We start from the raw sequence: 22,162 nt of genomic DNA, 5'->3' as shown, positions 1-22,162 counted from the left end.
TTATTTCATGGGCAGTGAGACCAAGGAGTGGCTTGGATCCCAGCTGTCCTTGGGATCTGAGTGTAGGGGTGGGATGGAGAGTGGATGGACTGTCTGATTGAGAGGGTGGGGGAAGGGATGAAGGGCAAAGGAAAACCAGAAAGACTGGAGGAAGGGAAGCCTGGAGGCGCAGGTGCTCATCAAGGTGAAAGTTCATGCAGGGGCCAGGAAGGAGGAAATAGGAGCTAAGTTAACGATCGCCTGGAGGCTGATGGGAGGGACCAGGCCATGAGGGGAGAGAGACATGGTGGTGACCATGCCGCCTTCTCTTCTGCTCATTTTAGTGACCTTTCAACTTCAAACAAAGAATTTCCCTAATAAATAAAATGGCTTTCTGAACTTGCATCTCTATTGAACAACATACTAATTCAAGAAAAATTATTTCACGCAACATAGCTTTCCATAAACTACTGTTTCCAACCAAAGCAAAAGCTGCACTTCCTAATACTGAAGCTCGTTTTGGACATAGACGCTTCTCTAAGCAGAGACTCCCGATGTGGTTGGAGGTGAGAAGTTGGTTTGTTCTTCCTGCAGCTGTGAAAGAAGACAGTCTGGGAAGTAGTGGCCAAAGCGTTATCCTTAGGAACTGGTGTTCTTTTTCTTTATAAACAACATGGGGCCAGGTGATTAATTCCATTTCCCTAATTTTTCCTTTGGCCACACAACAATTATGAGCCAAATCTACAGTTTATCTTTAATAACATTTTAGTACCCTGTGACCTGCATGCCCATGCGTCAGTTTCCTTTTTGTCATGTTGTGCCTTCATGATTATTTTTGTTTTTACTGCTTATAAAAACAACACAGAGCCACTGTTAAAAACCTGGAAAGTACAGAAGAGTTTGGTAAGGAAGAAAAAACACCAGTGGGCCTATTACTTGGGTACATCACCGTAAATAGTTTGATACTTTTTTCCTTTTTTGTTCCCTTTTTTAAAATATGAGAACCGTACAGGATATGTATTCATTGGACACACATATAGGCAGATTGAATACACATGTAAAATTTCAGGAGAAATTAGACTTTTAAGAACAGCAGAGACATTTGGTTGAATAGGACTCAGCAGCAAGGGAGGAGTGAAATCAGGAAAGAGGTGGGAGTAGCAGGGAAGTGGGGATTAATCCAGCTAAACTGTGGGTCCTGGCAGACAGTAAGGTTACACTGAGAAATCCGAGAAAGGAAATGAGTCAGTAACTCGGAGGGAGCGGAGATGAGACAGCAGTGTGAAAGAGCCAGTGGCTTAGCCTGCGTTCGGGAACGGGGTTGCAGGAGCTAAACGTTTTGAACAATGGCAGAATTTAGCTTTCAAATCAAATCAGCAGCAATGTATTAAGTTCTTGTGAGCAAGGCCCTTGCTTTTGGCATTCAGACTGGGAGCCACCCTGGACTTCATAGAAGCCAAGCCTTAAAGCAAAGCTGACGTCGGGTCGACTGGTGGGTCTGCAGAGGCTGGGAATTCGAGTGGCTTTCTTCTCAGAGTTGTTTCTGAGCAATGAGAACTGCTCACTTAAGAAAGACTCCCTCTTGTACTCTAGTCTTTGGGGAATACTGTGAGTGACACTTTTAATTAACAAATCTGCTGGGAACAAAACTCCTTTAAAAGCGTTGGCTGGGTATGGGGTTGGAAGGGTGGGCCGAGGAGGCTCCCACGGCCCTGGGGGAGTTCTAGGACTTGAAGCCACATCTGAGTTGGGCCTCGTTGGGGTCAGACCTCTCTGGGATGGGGCCACAGTGCCCTCCCAGAAAGCCCCAGCACTCTGTCCCAGGCGGTGGAGGCCAGCCAGCTATGGTGGCAGTCCTTCGGCAACTTAGTGGGTGAGCCTTTCTGCTCTCCCCAGATTCGGGGGCCACAGCCCACTGGCTCAGAGTGGGAAAGGAGAGTGGGGACCGGCCTTTGGGAACGCATCATTCCGGCTCCTGTGTCATTCCTACCAATGGCCCCCAGCAGTGTCCTTAAGTGTCTTCCACCACACAGCGCATCGCTGTCTTACCGTGGCCGTGCCTGTGCTGCTCCTGGTACAGCCTCAGGACCCATAGTCTCAGGGGGTCTAAGAAGGGCTCGTGAGAGAGAGAAGAATTCCTGTCCTTCTGGTACCGTTGTGGAAAGTATGCAGAACAGACCTATCTTGGAGAACATGTGTTAATAGTGTGGGTCCTGAAGGGATGGTTAGTCAAAGGGTCTCTTAGCTCTAATTCCTTGGCTACAGGGAGTTGACTCAACTCTGACATCCTCCTCACTCGGTTCCTCACGTGGAAGGACTATGACAAACCCCCTGAGGCTGCTTACGAGTTTCCACTTGACCAAAAGTTGACAGAAGGATTTTATGAAAGCTCTCACAGAATTATAGCTGTTAAACTGAAGGTGTAAATGAGACCATTGTTTCTTTTCTTTATCGTCTTTTTGTGGTTGAACAAATGATTATCATTTCTTTATTTAGGCTTCCCCCCCCCCGCCCCTTGTGTTTTTCTTAACAACGCAGTCTTGGTTTTAAAGTTTTTATTCCTCCTAGTTCATTTTTTATTATCTTTTCTGAAGACTGCTGATGGCTCTGACAGTATGGAAACTCAACAGTTAAACTTAATTTTGCTTCCTTTACCAAGCCTGACTTTTTTTTTTTTAATCACACTCATTTAAAGGCCTTCTTGGGAAAACATCCAAGCTTTCACTCAGGCAGTGGATGAGTTCCCCATGGCAATAACTTGCTGTCTCGGATGAAGAAGTCTGAAGAAGAATTTTAGCAGCATTCATTTAGCAGCATTCAAATGTGAGGAAACAGACTTGAAGGAAGAGACAAATGCAACTCCAGAGCCTGGAATTACAGTGATTTGGGATTAAATTGAATGATAGTAATAGTGGTTTGCATTGCTAAAGATTCAAAGGAGGCCATTGTCATTCAAAATTAAGGTGTGTTTAATGAAAGAACAATCATACTTCTTTTCAGGTGGATCTAGGAAGGTCCCTAGTGTGTGGAGTTTGACATTGACAATTAGTTTGGGAGAGGCAAACCTAGTTGCCAGGCAGAGAACAAAAGGCTGACATTCAGTTTTTGTTATCAGCGTTTGCGGTCTTTGATAAATATAAAAAGCACTCTGATACAGTTTGTAAAACAGAGTTACGGCAGTAGATGAATATGCTCATCTTTGAAAAAAATATAATAAAATCTCAAAAAAGAGTTTATGTGGGCACCTGGGTGGCTCAGTTGGTTCAGCATCCGACTTTTTAAAAAAAATTTTTTTTTCGTTTATTTCTGAGAGAGAGCGAGCGTGAGCAGGGGAGGGTCAGAGAGAGAGAGAGAGGGAGACACAGAATCTGAAACAAGCTCTAGGCTCTGAGCTAGCTGTCAGCACAGAGCCTGACGCGGGGCTCGAACCCACGAAGCATGAGATCATGACCTGAGCCGAAGTCGGACACTTAACCGACTGAGCCACCCAGGCGTCCCAGGGTCCGACTCTTGATTTCGGCTCAGGTCACGATGTCACGGTTCCGTGAGTTCGAGCCCCACATCGGGCTCCGCGCTGACAATGTGGAGCCTACCTGCTTGGGATTCTCTCTCTCCCTCTCTCTGTGCCCTTCCCCTGCTTGTGCTCTCTCTCTCTCAGTCTCTCAAAATAAATAAACTTCAAAAAAAAAAAAAGTATATGGTGTAGGTTCATAAATAAGTTACCAAGAATGACTTATGTTGTGGTTTGGGAGGAGGTAGACAAAGGTGGAGGTCTTCTCCCTCTTTCTAAGGACGTATGGAAGTCTCAGCAGAAGCCTATGTTGTGCCAGTTTCTCTGAGATTAAGTGACAATAATAAATACTGGAAGTTGTGTATGACCCCAAGTCTGATCGTGTCTTTTCCCTCAGAAACCTTCAGGCTTTGACATTTGGGTTTCTCCAGCATCTGGCACTTGCTTATCTTCCTACACTCAATTCCTGCTACTCTGTTCTCTAGCTACACAGTTGTTAACCTTGCTTAGTAGAACATAAGCCTCTTGGGGGTTTTATGTATCCCCTGTGTGGACCTCACAGTGCCTTCCTTGCTCTTAATAAGAGCTCGATAATGTCATGTTTACCAGGTTCAAGGGCTCGGTCTTTGGCTGATACTGGCAGAGGTGTCCTCATTATGTCAATTATATGAGTTGGGAGCGTGGGAGGCTGGGCGGGGCGGGAGCGCCGGGGCTTGCTTTGGGAGAGGAGTTCACACCTTGGCATCCCAGTGGTTGAATGGCGGGGAAGCACCTGAGTAGCTGGGGAGCGGAGGCTCCTTGGCTGGGATGAGACACATCCGTGAGGCAGAAAACCTTTACGAGTCCTCTGCAAGATCCCCAATGGGGCCCTCGGATGGAGGGATATGTGGGCACGCATGACCTTGGATGAAAACAAACACAGTGTCACCCATTTGTAAGCAGATGTAAGGGAGGAAGAGCCGGCGTCGTTTAACTCTTGTGCTATTATTGGTGATGGTGATGATGATGATCATGCTGACAATTAAAAAGATAATTGTTTTCCTTCTTTTAGTCACATAGAAAAGATCACCACGTGGCAAGACCCCAGGAAGGCGATGAATCAGCCTCTGAATCCTATGAACCTCCACCCTGCTGCCACTCCCGCCCCAGCACCCCAGAGGTCCATGGCTGTGTCTCAGCCAAATCTCGGTAAGCCCGAAGCTTTCACCTGGAGGTGAATAAACAAGGGTTTGGCCCAGGAGCTCTGGAGCTCAGAAGCAGCTCTGGTTGTCTCGGAGCCTCCTCGTGCACCCCAGAGAGTTCTTGGGTGTGTTACGCTTCCTCCACTTCTGCCTTCTTTCTTGGCCCCTTTTCTACCACCTCGCACTCTTGCTGCCTAGGTTTACACTACACTTACAGCATCTCTTTCAATTGTCTTTATTGGAGTTTTTTGAAAAGTTACTTAGGCCTCCTCTCATTCATCCAAACTAAGGCAAGTTGGGTACACACCTCCATTCTGTGAATTTGGTCTCTGAAGACTGCCAAAGGTGCAATTCTGGCTTCAAATCCCTTTTCTTCCTTCTTTTGTTATTATTATTTTGCATAATGTGATTGACACCAGCCTTGGTGCTTTCATGCCTTATCTCATTAAACTCACAACAACCCTACAAGAAGTGATAACATTCCCATTTTATGGATGAGGAAACTTTCCCAAGGTCATACCGCCTGTGGATAGCAGAGTTTGCAGTTTGAACGGAGGCTGCTGTGACTTTAGAATGCATTTCGCCTTTACGTAATCTGCAGGTGGCTTCTCAAAATACCTGCCCCAGGACAGTGCAGCTCACTCTTGACTTCATTTAGAATGCTTAAATGTGGGGGGCACCCGGGTGGCTCAGTTGAGTTTCTGACTCTTGATTTCAGCTCAGGTCGTGATCCCAGGGTCCTGCGTTGGGCCTTGTGCAGAGCATGGAGCCTGCTTAAGATTCATTCTGTCTCTGTTTCTCTCTCTCTCTCTCTCTCTGTCTCTGTCTCTGTCTGTCTCAGCACCTGGGTAGCCCCAGTTAAGCATGTGACTTCAGCTCAAGTCATGATAATCATTTGTGAGTTCGAGCCCCATATTGGGCTGTCTGCTGTCAACACAGAGCCTTCTTCGATCATCTGTTTCCCCTTTCTGCCCTGCGCCTCCCTCTAAAAGTTAAAATAAACATTTTAAAAAATACATTAAAAAAGCTTCCCTCTCTCAGGGCACCTGGGTGGCTCAGTTAGTTGAGCATCCAACTTTGGCTCAGGTCATGATCTCGTGGTTCAGTGGTGTGAGCCCCACGTCAGGCTCTGTGCTGACGGCTTGGAGCCTGGCACCTGCTTCAGATTCTGTGTCTCCCTCTCTTTTCCCCTTCCCTGCTTTCCTTCTNCAAAAAAAAAAAAAAAAAAAAAGATTCTGTCTCCCTCTCTCCCTCCCTCTGCCCCTCTCCCCACTTGTGCATGCATGCTCTCTCTCTCAAAATAAACATTAAAAAAAAAATTCTCTCCCTCTTCTCACGTGAGAGCTCTCTCTCTCTCTCAAAAAAAAAGAAAAAAGAATGCTTAAGTGTGATTTTAGAATTGAGAAAAGATTATTTTCTGCTAATTGCCTTTACTTCAGAAGAGGTAAAATTCTTCACTAGAGACAGTCAGATGTGAATTAATACACAGCAGCAACAAAACTAATTAGCTTCTGTGGTAGGCATTTTCCCTGCTTCCAGAGGCTAAAAATAAGTGGATACTTTTAAGGTCTTGTAAAAGATGATGCCATTTTCAGATAACTTTTCCATTTCAGATCAGATATCCAGATACTGCTTTATACACAGAATAGTTAATTTTAGAGTGACAAGAATCTCCAGTTGGATTTCTCAGGAATGAACAGGATGAAAAAGGGAGTATTATTCCCAGACACCTTCCCTCATGCTGTGACTTAGCCAAGGGGAGCATGAACTCAAGTAAACCCGAGGCAGCTTCAAGTAAATATATTTTCTGTTCTTCCAGGAAGTCTGGATCTACCATTTTTAAAGCTTGCAGATGTAAAATATATCCAAAAAGCAAGCGACTTGGAATAACTTCTGTTGTGTCCCATATCTAAAGGGCAGATCAAGGCAAGTGGTACAGATGCTTCTACCAGCAGCGGTAAACCAAAACTTCCCATGAGTCATTCGTCGCAAATATATAAGAGCTCGAATAGAAAGCAGTTGCAAGTGTAGTAAAGAAACCACAAATTAGGTAGCATTAGACTAGTTTCAAGGTTTCTTTTAGCCATTTAGCTTTCATTGAAAATTCTGAAGACTGACTATTAAAGTATTGACTTTAATTCTGTAGTGCATTATAATTGGAAAAAGTCTTTCATGGATTTAGTTAAAAAAATGCAAACACTTTTTCAAAGCACTGTTCAAAAAGTAAGTTTTTCTCAGGTCCCCATTCCTTTTTTTAAGAATTTTGTTTATTTTGAGAGAGAGAGAGAGAGAGTGTGAACATGAGCAGGGAGGGACAGAGAGACAGAGGGAGAGAGGGAATTCCAAGCAAGCCCTGCATTGTCACCACAAAAGCCTGATGTGGCGCTTGAACTCATGAACCGTGAGATCATGACCGGAACCAAAATCAAGAGCCAGACGCTTAACTGACTGAGCCCCTCAGGCGCCCCTTGAACCCCCATCCCTTAGTCCTGGAGTCCTCTAGTGCTCCCAGTCATGGGAATGTGTTTCTTCACACGAATGCTGGTGTATTATACCTCCTGTTGTTCACCTTGCCTTTCTGCTTCTGTATCTGTACATATAGAGTTGCCTTCTTCTTTTAAAAGATTTCCTAGTAGTCCAACATATTAATACACCATAATTCATTATTTAAGTGGCAGCCCCACCTGATGGGTATTTAGGTTGTTACTAGTGTGTTGCTAGTACGCACAATGCTGGAATGAATATCCCATTTATGTTGTATTCGCCTTCATTTTTAAAAATTGTGCAACGAGTAGAAAGTGGACTGATTAAATTAAAAGGAACCTGAATGCTTAAAACTTAACAATGAAGGCTCATGTGGGTCAGCCTGTGCACGTGAGCTACCCCTCTCCCCACAAAAGCACAATTCCTTTGTAAAGCATGTCTAAAGAAATTGTAATCTGAATGTCGGAAACATGCTTACCTATTTTTGACTTAAAATACCTTACTTTCTAGATTTCGAATAAGTTGAAGCAGCAAATTTCTCAAGACACTGGTTTTTTTCCTAATAATATTTTCATATTTGTCCATTACACAGTATGTTACTAGCCTGTACCGAATCAGATGTGTCCTAAAGATGGAAATATATAACAGGGGGAAAAAAAAGAAATATAACAGGAAATGCCAAGTGAGCACCAAAGACTGAGGATAGAGAGTCATAATATGGTCCTAATAATAAATTATTTACTCAGAATATGTTATTTCAAGCTATATCTCTATCTGTAGTTCATAGTCTTTATTATCAGTCTTTAAAAAATATAAAGAGTAGATCCTTCTCCTTTTTAAATCTAGAATTTTAGTCTTTTTAATATAATGTAGCTAAGAACTAAGTGAACTTAAATTTGGTGTTTCTCCTTTATAGGGAGGTATTTATGTACTCGTGAAAATGTCAAAATATAGTTATATTATTATGAGATGACAAAATTAGTACCTTTTATAAGATAATTCTATGCATTTCTAGAGCTGTGATATAATCTTTGACATTGCTAAATGCATTCAGAAATAAATCTCCTTTTATTGGGATTCTGTTTTACTGTAGATTAGGTATATGAATTTTGGGAAATCAGACTGTTAGAATATGAAACCTGGCTCTGCCATTCCTAGTTTGATGACCCAATTAAATTACTTAATTTTGCCTTAGTTTTCTTATATGTAAAAGAGGATTTTTATTACAATATGAAGAGATTATATGAGTTTATATATATAAAGTGCTTAGATGTGGTGCTTGGCACATAACAAGCTGTAATTATTTTATTCTTATTACTAACATTATTCTTTGTGGAAGGAAAACTTTTATTTTACACTTTATTCAGCTTCAGAATGTTAGATTTGAAGATAATTTCATTGCTCATCATAAAAGCTCTCAAGAAACAAAAAAAGACTTATTTTGGGCGAGTTAGAGTACAAAGTAGGAACACTGTTCATTACTTTCAGTGAGGATAGCGCCCTCTGGTGGAAGTGTTTCAGCACCCCCCCCGCCCCCACCCCCGAAGCTTATCTGTAGATACCTTATTTTTTCAATGCATCTATTACTGAAATGTAATTTACAAGTCCAATAATATTTTAATCGGTAGAGAAAAAACCTGTCACTTGAAGGCATCCTGAAGTACTTGAGTGACTTTGTAAAAATGGAGCAAACTTTTGTCAGGCTGTATCGGTATCCAGTGAAAAACCATCTATGTAGAATGGCAGATTTGTTATGTATCTAAACTCACTGACTTTCAAATGCCTAAGTAAAATGAAATAGACTCTGCAGGAGAGAAATGCAAAATAAAAAAAAATTTTTTTTTTTGCATTTTATTTCAAATAATCATCCCTGGCTTGGTCTAGAGCCAGACTTAAATTTTTGTTTTTCTATCTGCCAAATTAAGTTTTCTGTCAGGTTTTGTCCTATTTGATTCTGTCTGAGCACTTGGGTGACCTTTGCATCTCAGTCCCCAGAGATGCCCACTGAATGGAAGAAAAAAGGAAGGCCTTGGAGAATTTCAAAGAGTAAAAAGGAGAGAATACCTCTGGGTGGAAACTATATTGTTTGAGGGCCCACAACTTGCTTAGAATCCCAGCTTTTATGTAACAGCAAAGGGAGAAAATGATTATACATATGAAAGTTGATTTTTTTTTCATAACACAAAAGGACCTTGTATCTTTTAAATGTGTTGTTGGTCTCATTAACCATTATTAAAACCCACTAACCTTTTTGAAAGTTGGGAAAAATGAAATGGGGGAAAAAAGGACCCTCACAGGCCCGAATCTAATATATAGGACAATTGGGGCCTGCTAAGGAAATCAGTTAGGGTGTTAGGGCGGTGATAGGTGTAGAGTGGAGGCAGGGAGCCTTTTGGTATAGTGGTTGACAGGAAGAACTTGGAGTCCCAACTGAGTTTCTCTTGGGTTAGACATTTACTAGTTTTGCTGTTATCAGCCTTTCTGAGTCTTGCTTTCCTTATCTGTAAAGTGGTGATAATGAGAGCAGAATACCTGCTTACTGTGATACCTACCTCATAAGAGTCGTCTTGAGTACCGAGTACTAGGCATAGAGAAAGCGCCCAAAGAAGTATGTCCTTGTAACTGTTAATGTTAGCCGGTAGCCTGATTTCCCCACACTTTTCTGGCCCGTGTGTACACAAGGAAGAGGCCGCGGTGTGTGCCCTTAGAAAGCCGTCCTGGTCCTCCCTCAGGAAAGCCCAACCACGGTTCCCACAACTGGGATAGTTTAGGCACTTTCGCTTACACATTGCAAAAATAATTTTGTTGACCCCACACAGCAAGCAGTTGGGAGAAGATGAGGAGACATTTACACTCGTGACCCGGCTCCTTCTCCATCAGATTGTTAACAGGGAGCTTGTGAAGAGCAGGCACACTCCAGTTCCGTGCGAAGGACATTTGCCTCTGGACGCGCGTGCCAGCGTCAAGGTTCTTTCCGTTCCTCAGCACACAAATACTTGAATCGTGCGGCAACTTAAAATATCCCCATATTTTAAACTATCACTGTCAAGAGAAAGTGAATTTTGCCCTTTTGGTGATAATCCTAGTGATCATAAACCGTGGTGTGCTAGGCTCCTGTCACACATTAACAGACCGCTTTGCTGGAATGAGGCCCCGACCTGGGGTGCCAGTATCCTCCCAGACAGAACAGGAAAAATAAAGACTGTATAACAACTTCACCAGACTGCCAGCCCTCGCCGGTTCAGAAACTTTTGGTAAAGTGCAGCCAGAGTGTATTTTTAATGCTATAGGAATTTTTAAAATATCACACACACACACTCCCTCTTTGAAGATGTGCCGTCCACCAGGCGAGAGTCAAAGTCCTCCAGGTCTGTCTTGATCTGTACTTCAAATTATAAACACATGGGTGTGTGTTTTTCTTTTTTGCAGGGCATGCTTCTCAAGACAAGATGGAAAATCTTGTGTGTGCTCAGTTCGGTAAATTGGCTTATTCTTCCCTCTAGGAAGTGTACAAAAGCACTTAAAATCATTTTATCAGCAAATAAAATAGCTAAGGGACACTGTAGCCTAGTGTTGCTTAAACCATGTAGAAAGGTATCCTAAGGTTTGCTAAAAGTGAGATTTATATGTAGGCTATCTTTTTTTTTCTTTTTCCAGTGGTTTTTTTTTTTTTCTTTTTTTCTAATCAAATTTATGTGGTAAGTTCATGGCAGACACATCTGGCTACTGTGATTTTTTTTTCCCCCCCAGCTCTGATAGTCTCTCTACTTTTGGAACTCTGTGGTCTCTGCAGCATAAATTAGCCCAATGTGCACAAGCACATACACACAAACCCAAAGACAAACTGGAAAACCTTCACACTTCATGGGAGGGAGTGGAGTGATAAGGCAGTGGTAGGAATGTGGTGATAGAAAGCAGGCGTGTATGACAGGGAAGGAAGGTCGGTGGGCACGGGGAAAAAGGGAAGGGGTTCTGGGTAAAAAGGCTTTTTTTCTTGATTAGAAAAAAAGAAGGAATAGCTTCCTAAATATCTAAATACTGTAGAAATCATTATTTTTGTCTTAGATTTGGAGGAAGCCATCAACTGGCGAGATTGACATCTAATCAACATTGTTGAAGACTGCTCTTTCTTGGAGTTTCCAAAAAGACATTTGTTACAGTTTTTTTTTCTTTTAGGTTTTTTTAAAAGATATGTGAAATGAGGTCTAAAAACATTATTATGTAAAAAAATTTTTTAAATGTTTATTTTTGAGAGAGAGAGAGAGATAGTGAGTGAGTGGGGGAGAGGCAGAGAGAGAGACAGAGAGAGACAGAATCCAAAGCAGGCTGCAGGCTCTGAGCTGTCAGCACAGAGCCCAGTGCTGGGCTCAAATTCACAAACTCAAGATCATGACCTGAGCCGAAGTTGGATACTTAACCAACTAAGCCACCTGGGCACCCCTAAAAACATTATTAAATTGACTAATTCAATTCCTTTGTGTGATAAAGTGAGGTATAATAGTGTATAAAGAAATGAACTTTGTGTTTCCATATGTGTATTCCATTTCTCTTAATATGGATGAGTCTCTTATCTAGATTAGTACCGTTGACCCTTGAACAATGTGGGATGGGAGGTTGGGGAGCTGACCCAAATTCCACATGTAACTTTGGCTCCCCCAAAACTTAACTACTAATAGCCTACTATTGACCTGAAGCCTGACCTGCTAATGTAAACAGTCAACTAACACATATTTTGTATGTTATAATATTATTTGCTGTATTCTTACAATAAAGTAAGCTAGAGAAAAGGAAATGTTAGGAAAATCACAAGAGAAAATACATTTATAGTACTTTACTGTAAAAAATAAGCATGTAAATGGACCCATTAAGTTCAAACCCAGATTCTTCTATGGTCAACTACATTTATTCATCTGGATGAATTAAGGTGATAAACACCTGTAGATTTTATTATGTGAAATTTAGAAATTTAGATAGAAAATCTCCCCTTTGATAGCAAGTGTCAAGAGCCAGGAAAAATGTTTGATGCCACACTTTTCCTAAGAAAATATTCTTTAAGATAAAATTCCTACGAAGTATGCTAGGTGAACACTTTGGAAAATTTTGTACACAAAGAAGGGTATTTATAACAGCACCACCCCCGAGTAAATGCCTGCAACACAAAAATAAGTGTATTTGTAACCATTAAAATAATAGTTACAAGGACTAGGTGGCACTTGGAAAACTGTTTATTATTTTAGTCTAATTTTATGAAGCAGAAAAACATTGTTTATTGTGAACTTTAATTTTGGTTTTTCAAAAAAAAACTGTTTAGTTTCTCCTTTCCCACAGGCTTTGCTCTCCATGTGTGTATTTCTAGCCCCTAGCCAAGTACACTATGCATCACTTTGTAGAGTTAATGTATTAGGTATATCAATTATATATTTTTGAATGTTAGTAGTGATTATAGTAAGCCTTTTTGATTGGGGGTGATTCCCTTTATTTTCTCTGTAATGTGGTTATATTACTTTTATAATAGGCTAAAGGAAACAAAAAAAGAGAGAACCATTTGATGCCTTGAGCTTTTTATAGAGGGATAGGAGGATGGGGTGTTGGGAAGAAGGCTCTAGGCCCCTTGTGCAATCCAGACAAAACCATGAATCCTTAAGATTCTGCAGTTGGCTGAGTCTGCCATTAGCAAACAAGGACTTCCCTAGTCTCTAAGATCAGTGTTTCTCCCAGCAGGGATCCAGCTCTAACACTAGGAAGACCCCTTAGGGGCATGTGTTAAACAGGAGTCTTCAGAATCCGGTCACCCGATTGCTCCTTAAAGAGCAGCCATGGGCTGCCTCGAGAATAATGCCTGGGCCCCCCACCTCTGGGAAGTACTGTTTCAGATGATGTAGATTGGGGTCTGGGAATGGGTGCTGTCTTCAGGTTGCCCAGGTGCCTCTGGTCATCAGCCAGGTGTGGAAGCTGCGACAGAATTGTGTGTGTTATATTAGCATAGTGATTGGAGAATGCCATAATGACAAATGGCCGAAAGCCACTCAGATGATCTGTTCTTTAACTTGATTATCTGAAACAAACTCTGAATATGCTCACCAACTTTTTGACTGGGTTCTTTGTCCAAAATAGACATTTATTATGGCATTAGCATCTGTCATCTGGGCACTTGTTGGTGTTAGTATACGCATGAGCAATGGGTACATGAACACTGAAGCCACTTTGCAGAGAGTTTTGACCCCAGTCACACCAGGTAACCTTCAAAAACAAGGGAATACATTGTGCTTTGGGATCCAGATTATTGAACTGTATTGTCTAAATTCACTCAGTAAGTGTGTAAGCTCACCTTGAACTTCGCTTGCTGAGAGTTGACCAGAGAATCAGACCTCTGCAGGGCTAAACTCCTAAAAAATTCTAGACAGGCACTTCCTACCCCAAAGGAATGTAGAACCTCTTAGGAAGGAGGTAAAGGCCGGGTCAAGCTTTTCCAAAGTCTCTGTGTGTATTGCCTCTATTATTTAATTATTTTTAATGGAGTCTAATTTCTTCACCAAGCTGTGGGTCTTTGTTGAGAGTTTTAAAAATAATTTTGACAGTTTTTGTAGTATCTGTTGGCTGACTTCCAATAGTTTGCCCTCAGGCGCTTCCTTGTTGTGGGGAATTTCACCCAGTTAAAATTTGAAACGAAGGGATTCCGGGATGGTTTGTCCTTTGGCCACTTGTTCCAAATTAATAAGTGCTGAGTGACATTTGGACACTCTTCTTTGATCTCTTTGGGGTGCCTGGTGATGTCCCTGCCTGTGTGTGATCATCACCTCACCCATCCCATATCAACTGGAAGATTGATTTCTTCTTCCTTTCTGGAAGTCTAAATTTATTCCCTGGGTGTTTTGCAGTTGCTGGTGGTCAGGGACAGCTGTTCCACCTTGCTTGACTCTGAATAATTCTCTGTGATGAAGTCAGCAAAACACTGTAAGAAGCCAAGAAAACAAAAGGCTTCATGGTCTCTTCTTATTAAGTGCTGAAGAGAGGAAGATCACCCCCTCTCCCTGGTTTAAAAAAAAATCAGGAAAAGATGAGATCCTAAACATATTTGAGGCAATAAGATTCAACAGTGTTCTTTCCCCATATTATATAATTATTCTTTAGTCATGTAGAACAGCTGATCAGCAGAAACTGAAAAAGTAAAAAAAAAAAAACAACAACAACACTGTAATCTGACCATTCAGAATCACACATTTTCTCATGTGCTTTTCTTTTTCTTTTTCAATGTAAGTGTGAACAAAAAAGGTTGGAAAATCTTTTATATTTTTTGTAGCCTATTTTTCATTTAAGATACCGTATCTTTCCATTTCAATTAATATTTTTCTACAGTATTTTTTGATTAGCTGTTTTTATTGGAAAAGTAACACAAAAAATTCACACAGAATTTACCAAAGAGTATTCATGAGAAGTAAGTCTCCTTCACACCAGACTTCCAGCCCTTCTCTCCTTTTCATCGAAAACACTGCTACCAGCTTCCTGAGTGTTCCAGAAATACTCCACATACATATGTATGCTTGGGTGTATATGTCTTTTTTAAACTTAACATATCCTAGAGAGCTTTCTAAATCTGTACTTATAGATGTATTCTTTATTTGCCAGGAATATATAATATTCCACTCTATTGATGTACCGAATTTATTTAAACAGTCCCCTATGCTGGATATTTAGATTCTTTTCTGATAGTTGACTGTTAGTAAACAGTGCTACAGTGCTTAACATAATTTCTTGTGCCTTATGCTGTTTATGAATAAGATAGTTCTGCAGAGGTGGACTTCCTGAATCAAAAATTATGTGCATTTGAAGTTTTCTTTTTTCTTTTTTTTCCCCCCTATTGTCCAGCCCACCCCCTCAGTGCCCACAGCACTGGGCAATGGTTTGGGGTCAGGATGCTGGGCAATGGCTTGGGGCTGCGCTTCATCTGGCACAGCTCCACTCCGAGAGGCTCACGGACAGGGGTCCGCCATCACATTTGAAGTTTTAATAGATGTTCTGCTTCCCTCCCAAAAGATTACACCAATTTACACCCTTACCAACAGAGTATCAAAATGTTCCTTTCCCTCTATTCTTGCCAATAATGTCCATTATCAGATTTTTAGTCTTTATGATTCTGATAGGTACAAACTACATTCTCATTGTTTAATTCATATCTGTCTATCTATATATCTAGATGTGTATACTCTCTCTATAGTATATATATATTCTTTCTCTCTCTGTATACATATATACATACTAAATACATATATATACATATATATATACATATTAAAACTTGGTTTGTGAGTATAAATCATTCCAGAAACAAGCTTGTAATCCAAAGCACTTGCATATCAAGGCAAATTTCAAGAACCATTGAAACATCAGTTGTGATTATGTGACATTCAGCATCACGTACTAATATTGCATGACATCATGCATTTATCAAGTTAAAATTTATTAGAAATGTTTGCTCATCTTACAGATCACTGACAGAACAAGTTACTCACAAGCCACAGTTTTACTGTATACATATAAATGGCTGTGAATGGACCTGGGCATATTTCTGTTTATAAATCCTTACATCATGTTAGTGGTTATATAATACTCTAGAAGGTGACTATACTATATTTAACAGTTCTTCAGCTGAGAGACATACAGGTTGATTCTAACTTTTTGTTTTTACCATTATAAATGATGTTGTAGTAAATACTCCTGTACATAAAATTTTGTGCTTTTATTTAATTTCCTCATTTATTCCCAGTTTCTTTGGAATGTTTGTTAGTAAAGTATAGGAATCGCTTAAAAATACAGTTCTGATATGGTTTGCTTTTATCAAACTAAACAAGTAATTGCCTGCAGATTCACCTTGTGTGTTGAGGTGGGGTGGGGGAGGGTTTGACTGGAGCACTACTTTCTTGTGCAATAAATGATTTAAGGTTGTCGATACACAAAAAGTATATTTTTCACCAGGGACTTAGTCTCTCACTAGCTTGGTTTTTCAGCTTGCATATCCATATGTTTTTGACTAAGCCATAAATGGAAGTTTCATTTGAAGTTATTTTGCTTCCCAGTACATGTCATGCATTTCATTCCATATTATTTTAGTCCTTTTCCTTTCCAGTATTCTACTTCTCAGACACCAGTGAAGAGCGAGTTGTGAGTTTTCAGTTTTGCCAAGAGTTACATATTTGCCGAGCTGGAGGAAAATAAAGTAAAAAATATTTTTTAATGTGGGTGATTTAGTCCTGGCTCACAAGACTTTCATGTAGCTGCTTCAAAACGTCCACTTCATATATCAAGAAAAATATTTCCATTTCCACCCCTATCAATGCTGTAATGCCTGAATGAAATAGAATGGACTGATCTTTCCCCAAGTGGAGCTGGATCATCCCATCCTAATAAAATGAGCGCTCAGGGCAGCTGCAGATAGGAAGGCTCCTGAACTCTTGGTCTCCATCACTGATGTTGTTTGTCTGCTGCTACTGCCTGAGACCCTGCAACTGAGGGATATTCTGCTGGAGACCCCACTTCTCCAGTCTACAGCACGTTTCAGTCATTTGTGTGTCATCTTCTCCTCTGTCTCTGCCCTGCTTTTAAATTCAAAACTTTTCCCCCTGTAATTAGAGGAAGTCCTAGGGCCCAAACCGTATTAAAATTGAAGGCTTTGGCCTGACACATTTCTTCTTGAAACATACTTTCATGCGTTTGCATTCTCTGGTGCCTTCTCCAGACCCAACTCTGGGCTTCCCAGCTTGTCCTTTCTTTCTTCTGTCAAGAAGGCCAATGTGGAACAGTGTCGTCAGCTCTGACTCTGGGAAATAAGGGCCTTTCACTGAAGGACCTCAAGCTTTATAGTCAGTTAACTCTTGGAGCTCAGATTCTGCCTAGGAAAACTTGTAATTCTTTAGTTTGATGTGTGTCAGGCACAATTATCCAGAACTGTTTCTTCTAAAAGACTGTCCCAACCAGTCCCATAGGGCAATTCCTTCCTGTCTTTCTGGCTCTTTTTTTTTTTTTTTTAATATGATTGTCTCCTTTTTAAAAAAATATATATATATTTGTCATAAAGTTATAATAGTTGTATAACAAAATGATTTGATATGTATACATATTGCAGTGTGTACATACTGTAACATATGTACATGTGTTATAGAAATGATCACTACAATAAATCTACTTAACATCTGTCACCACACATAGTTACAAAGTTCTCTTTCTTATGATGGGAATGTTCAAGATCTACTCTTAGCAACATTCTGTTATACAATACCGTATTGCTAACTATAGTGACCACGCTTTACATTACATCCCATGACTAATTTATTTTATAACCTGAAGTCAGTACCTTCTGACAAATTTCACCTAGAATTATTTCCAAGTAACAGTTGGGGTTGGGCGTGGAGGTGGGGAGGGTGGGAGGAACAGTGAGTATGAGGTGTCAGAATTCTTAGCACATATTCCAACTGGGGTTCTCTCCCCTTCAAACCCTGGTCAGTTCTCAAAACCATTGTTTAGTGGGGGTTTCCTCAAAGATAAAAATGTTACAATACAATGGCCCATATATGACGCAGTTTCTCTGGGCCCTGCCAGACTGAGAATTTTCAGTCTCCAGGGAGTTTAGGGTGTGTATAGAGAAGGTTTTCTTTCTTGTTACTTTTTTTTTTTTTTAATATGTCACCTTTTATTTTGAAACAATCTTAAACTTACAGAAGAGTTTGTAGTACAAGGAACTCCCATACACCCTTTGCCCAGATTTGCCTTTGTTAATTGTTTGTGTTTTGCCACATTTGCTTATCTTACTTTCTCTGTATGTATATATATGTGTTTTCCTTTTTTTCCATGAACATTTTGAGATTAAGTTGGAGACCTCATGCTCTTTTACCCCTAAATACTTCAGATTGTATACGTTTCCAAATCAGGAAATTTCACATTAGTTATCAATATTACTTTCTCAAACATATCCGTGTATGAAAATTTCTTCATTTGCCACAACAATGTCCTTTCTAGCTATTTTGGTTTCTGGTCAGGATCTGTTAAGCGTCATGTAGTGCATTTAGTTGTCCTGTCTATTTAATCTCTTTTTATCTGAAATAATTTCTGGACCCTTGTGTTTTTGGATCGTGATATCTTTGAAGAGTATAGGCCAGTTATTTTGTAGATTGTGGTTTTTTAAAATTTTTTTTAAATTTTATTTATTTCTGAGAGAGAGAGAGAGAGAGAGAGAGAGAGACAGCATGAGCAGGGGAGGGTCAGAGAGAGAGGGAGACACAGAATCCGAAACAGGCTCCAGGCTCTGAGCTGGCTGTCAGCACAGCGCCCAACGCGGGGCTCAAACCCATGAACCGTGAGATTATGACCTGAGCCAAAGTCGGACCCTTAACCGACTGAGCCACCCAGGCGCCCCTAGATTGTGTTTTAATTTGGATTGGTCTAGTGTTTCCTCAAGGGTTAGATTTAGGTTACACATTTTTGGCAGGAATGCCACATCATCACAAGAGTGATGATGTGTTCTTCTCGTTGGCTCCTATCAAGGGGCACAAACTGATGATGTCAGTTTGTCCCAGTATAGGTGATGTTGGCTTTGATCCCTTGGCTAAGGTAGTGTCTGTGGAAGATGGGGGGAGGAGCTTCATTTGCTTCAGGCAGCCAGCTCCTCTCATGAGTATATTCCATAAAGATAGTGCAATATGATGTGACACTTTTTGGTCCACCAGATCTCTTAAGGTGTGCTCTTAGGTCATGTGTGAGCTCCATTCCTTGAGGTGATGAGCAAGCACCATTCCCAGCATGCTCAGTTAAGCCTCACAGAATATTATGTAATTAACCAATAACATATGTACACAGAGATAGAGTACATATGTACACAGAGATAGAGTTTTAAAATGAAACTGTGATGCTTCCATTCATTTATTCCCTATTCTTGCTTCTTACAAAACACATAATGAGAAAGGGTACATATAAATATTTGAGTTAAGTTGTGGTAAAGGGAGACTAAGGCTGAGGAAATAGTAACGCCAGAGAGAAAAATGTATACCACAGGCCCTATGCTAGAGGTATACACATATTTAGCTTTGAGACTTGGGGCCTCTTATGAAGAGGAAGATAGTTCAGTTACGGGAGTCAAAGACTTTATGAGGTAAGGGCTCACCTGGTGTTGAGGAGAAATGTGGTTTTTCTATATATATAGATGCCAAAGAGGGAGTTCTCCCTTCAGTTTCTCATAAATGATGTAGACACTGTGCTCTAGGTGACAGTCCTCAAAAAATCTCACAACAGTGAGAACACCAGGAGTTTCAGAAGGAAGTTTTCTGTAACCTTCCTAAACACTGAGCTATGGCATGGTCTCAGAGCACCAGTCAGGAATGTCTGAACACCAAAGCAAGATCACATACCCTGTTTGATTTAAGGATAAACTTTGGAAAATCCAGAGTTGTAGCTTTTTGTTGAGTGTATTTTACTTTTGTTTTTAAGAACAAAACCCCCTTGGCACAGCCTCCCAGATAAAACTTAGATGTATAGGTTTTTGTTTTGTTTTGCTTGGGACCAGAATCTCCTCTGGTTAAGTTTTTAAAAGTGGAGCTGCTGATTTCTAGCTCCTCTTACCCCTACTCCAAAGCTTATTCCTTTCTTCCTCAAAGGTGGCCTGGAACTCTGGGCTGAGAGACAATAGCCCAGAGATGCTAATTCTGAGGTGTGTACCCCCAGAACTTCTCCATCTCCAGGTTTCTTCAGAATTTTTAACTTACATAATGTACGAAACACTCTGGTGGTTTCCCGCATGGTCTGAGCCATGAGCAGAAAGGAGATTCCTATCACTCTGGAGTAGAGGTCAACTGCGGTGCTCACCACAGCCATGAGGCCCCAGGGCCCCTCGTACTTGCCCTCCCACTCTGCTCTTCAGCCGTGTGGGCCTCCCTGTCTTGCACAAGTACTCCAGACCGGCCGGCTGGGCACCTTCCAACCCTAGGACTTTGCACTCACGGTTCCTCAGCCTAGTATGGCCCCCCACCCTGATTTCTGCACGTTACTCAGATTTCTTAGATCACGCATCACCTCCTCAGAGAGGCCTTCCTTAACTTCTGTGCCTAATATAGTTCCACATTTATTTGTGCAAAGCCCTTTTCCCAAGAGTTACACTATATATTTGCTCTTCTCTGTCTCGTTACTAGACTATACTCTCTCAAAGGGCGAGGACTCTAGTTCATCAGTCTCTCTAGCACCCAGAAACGGTGCCTTGTACCTGACTGGGGCTCAGCAGATATTTGGTGAATGAATAATTAAATGAACTGTAGAACGCTGGAAAGAAAAATTCAGCTGTAGTCCTAGCATCCAAACACCACCATGACTAATACTTTGATACTTTTTCATTTCAAAGGTAACTAACTTTTTGGAATCACTAGGAACCGCATAAGAACTAGGGATATAGTCCTCAGAATACACACATGCACATATTCTCAAAACTTGACCTATAATTTTACCAGATTTCCTAATGCTGCTACCCCTGCTAAAATTCTCCCCTCCCCCCGCCCCCCAAGCATCCTACCCTGATGCAAAGCACTCACCTGCATCACATCATTATCTTTGCTAATCTCATTGCTGAACAGTGGCTCTTAACTTTACATTTCTGTGATTCTTTGTAGGGCTGATGATTTTTCAGTGTTTGATTACTAATTGCTTGTTCTATTTCATAAGTTGTTCAAGTTCTTTGACTGTTTCTTGGAGTGTCTGTTGTATGAGCTCTTTAAAGAATCAAGATGTTTACTAAAATGATACCTCGTAGAAAGAAAACAGATTAAACACTAGCATTTCACACGCACAACTTTTTAACTTTTTCTCGGCCTCTCGCCTCTCACAGCTTTTTCTCTGCCTCTCGTGGGACACAGCTATAGACTCATTTTCTGTTACTTTGCTTGGGTTGCCACAGTTTGCACCTGGAGTAGTTTTATAATCATTCAGGAAAGTGAACCAATAAAAAGCTACAATAAACTCTCTCCTGACTAATGAAAATAAATGCATGAATCAGAGTTTCCATTTCCTGCTGGGATAAAAGTGTACCTATTGTCTGAAGATAATAACACAGTGTTGGTTTTGCTATTGCCAGGCCATCAAATTAAATTCAAAGACACAAAGATAACTTTGTGGAGCAGCACGGCAAAGTGCCCAATTTCCTCTTTCTCCAACTTAGGTCATTATTTGCCTAAGTTCACTACCTTCATAGATGTACTTCCTGTCACAGGCCACTTTTGATGAATCTTGTGAGGTCCCATAAATCAAATGAATCAGAGTAGCACATGCCGGTGCTGCTTTAGGTGGAAGAAATACGATTTATTCACAGCAAAACGATCCAGAAGAAACCAGCAGGCCACTTGTTCTGGGTATATTACGTCTAGCTTGTTCTGGGTATATTACAATGAGAAAACTGATGGCTAAATCTTTTAAATGCCAGTAAAATACGCATTTTAGGTCCTGCCTTTGCTAGGAACACATAAAAACCAGTGTTACAGGCATTTCCATCATGTACACCGAGGAGAGCACAGTTACCCGACACTTGCACACTGGCCTGTCAGCTTACTACTGTGTAGACAGGTGGACAGGATAGCAAGTGGGAAAATCGTCTTCTGGTATGAATAATTCAGGGTTTCCTGTGAAGCAATGGCAGTTTGGGTTGCAAGTCTGAAGCTAGAAGAGCTGGGGGTATCTGGAAGACTTAAGGTCCACCTGTCAAATGTTGGGGCACCTGGAAGTGGTTTTGAAACGGTGAGGCCAGGAGCGAACACATCCCGGAGCTCTGTGCCATATCAACCGAGCAGGCTGAGAAATTGCCTTGTGGTTATTCTCACCCAGACTCGGAATAAAGGGCTCAGTGTGAAGTTGGGATAGTACAGCTTCTTGGTTTAATACTTTACAGATTTTTGGAACCAAATGCACCCTGAAGTGAAAAGTTGCCTTTTTTTTTTTTTTTTTTTTTTTTTTTTTTTTTTTGTTTCTTTGTGTCACCTTCATT

General features: G+C 41.0%; 1 protein-coding gene across 1 annotated transcript in view; it reads left to right on the top strand.

The window, feature by feature from the left end:
• The window catches only part of WWTR1 (WW domain containing transcription regulator 1), a 138,750-nt gene that overhangs the window by 77,981 nt on the left and 38,607 nt on the right, over positions 1–22,162 (top strand). Inside the window, 1 exon segment of the mRNA XM_077765890.1 lies at positions 4,542–4,678. Within this exon segment, the coding sequence (XP_077622016.1) occupies positions 4,542–4,678 (137 nt within the window).

The sequence above is a fragment of the Crocuta crocuta genome, unplaced genomic scaffold (genome assembly GCF_008692635.1).
Source record: "Crocuta crocuta isolate KB4526 unplaced genomic scaffold, BGI_CrCroc_1.0 scaffold54, whole genome shotgun sequence".
NCBI classification, from domain to species: Eukaryota; Metazoa; Chordata; class Mammalia; order Carnivora; family Hyaenidae; genus Crocuta; species Crocuta crocuta.
This window is presented reverse-complemented; position numbering and strand designations above follow the sequence as displayed.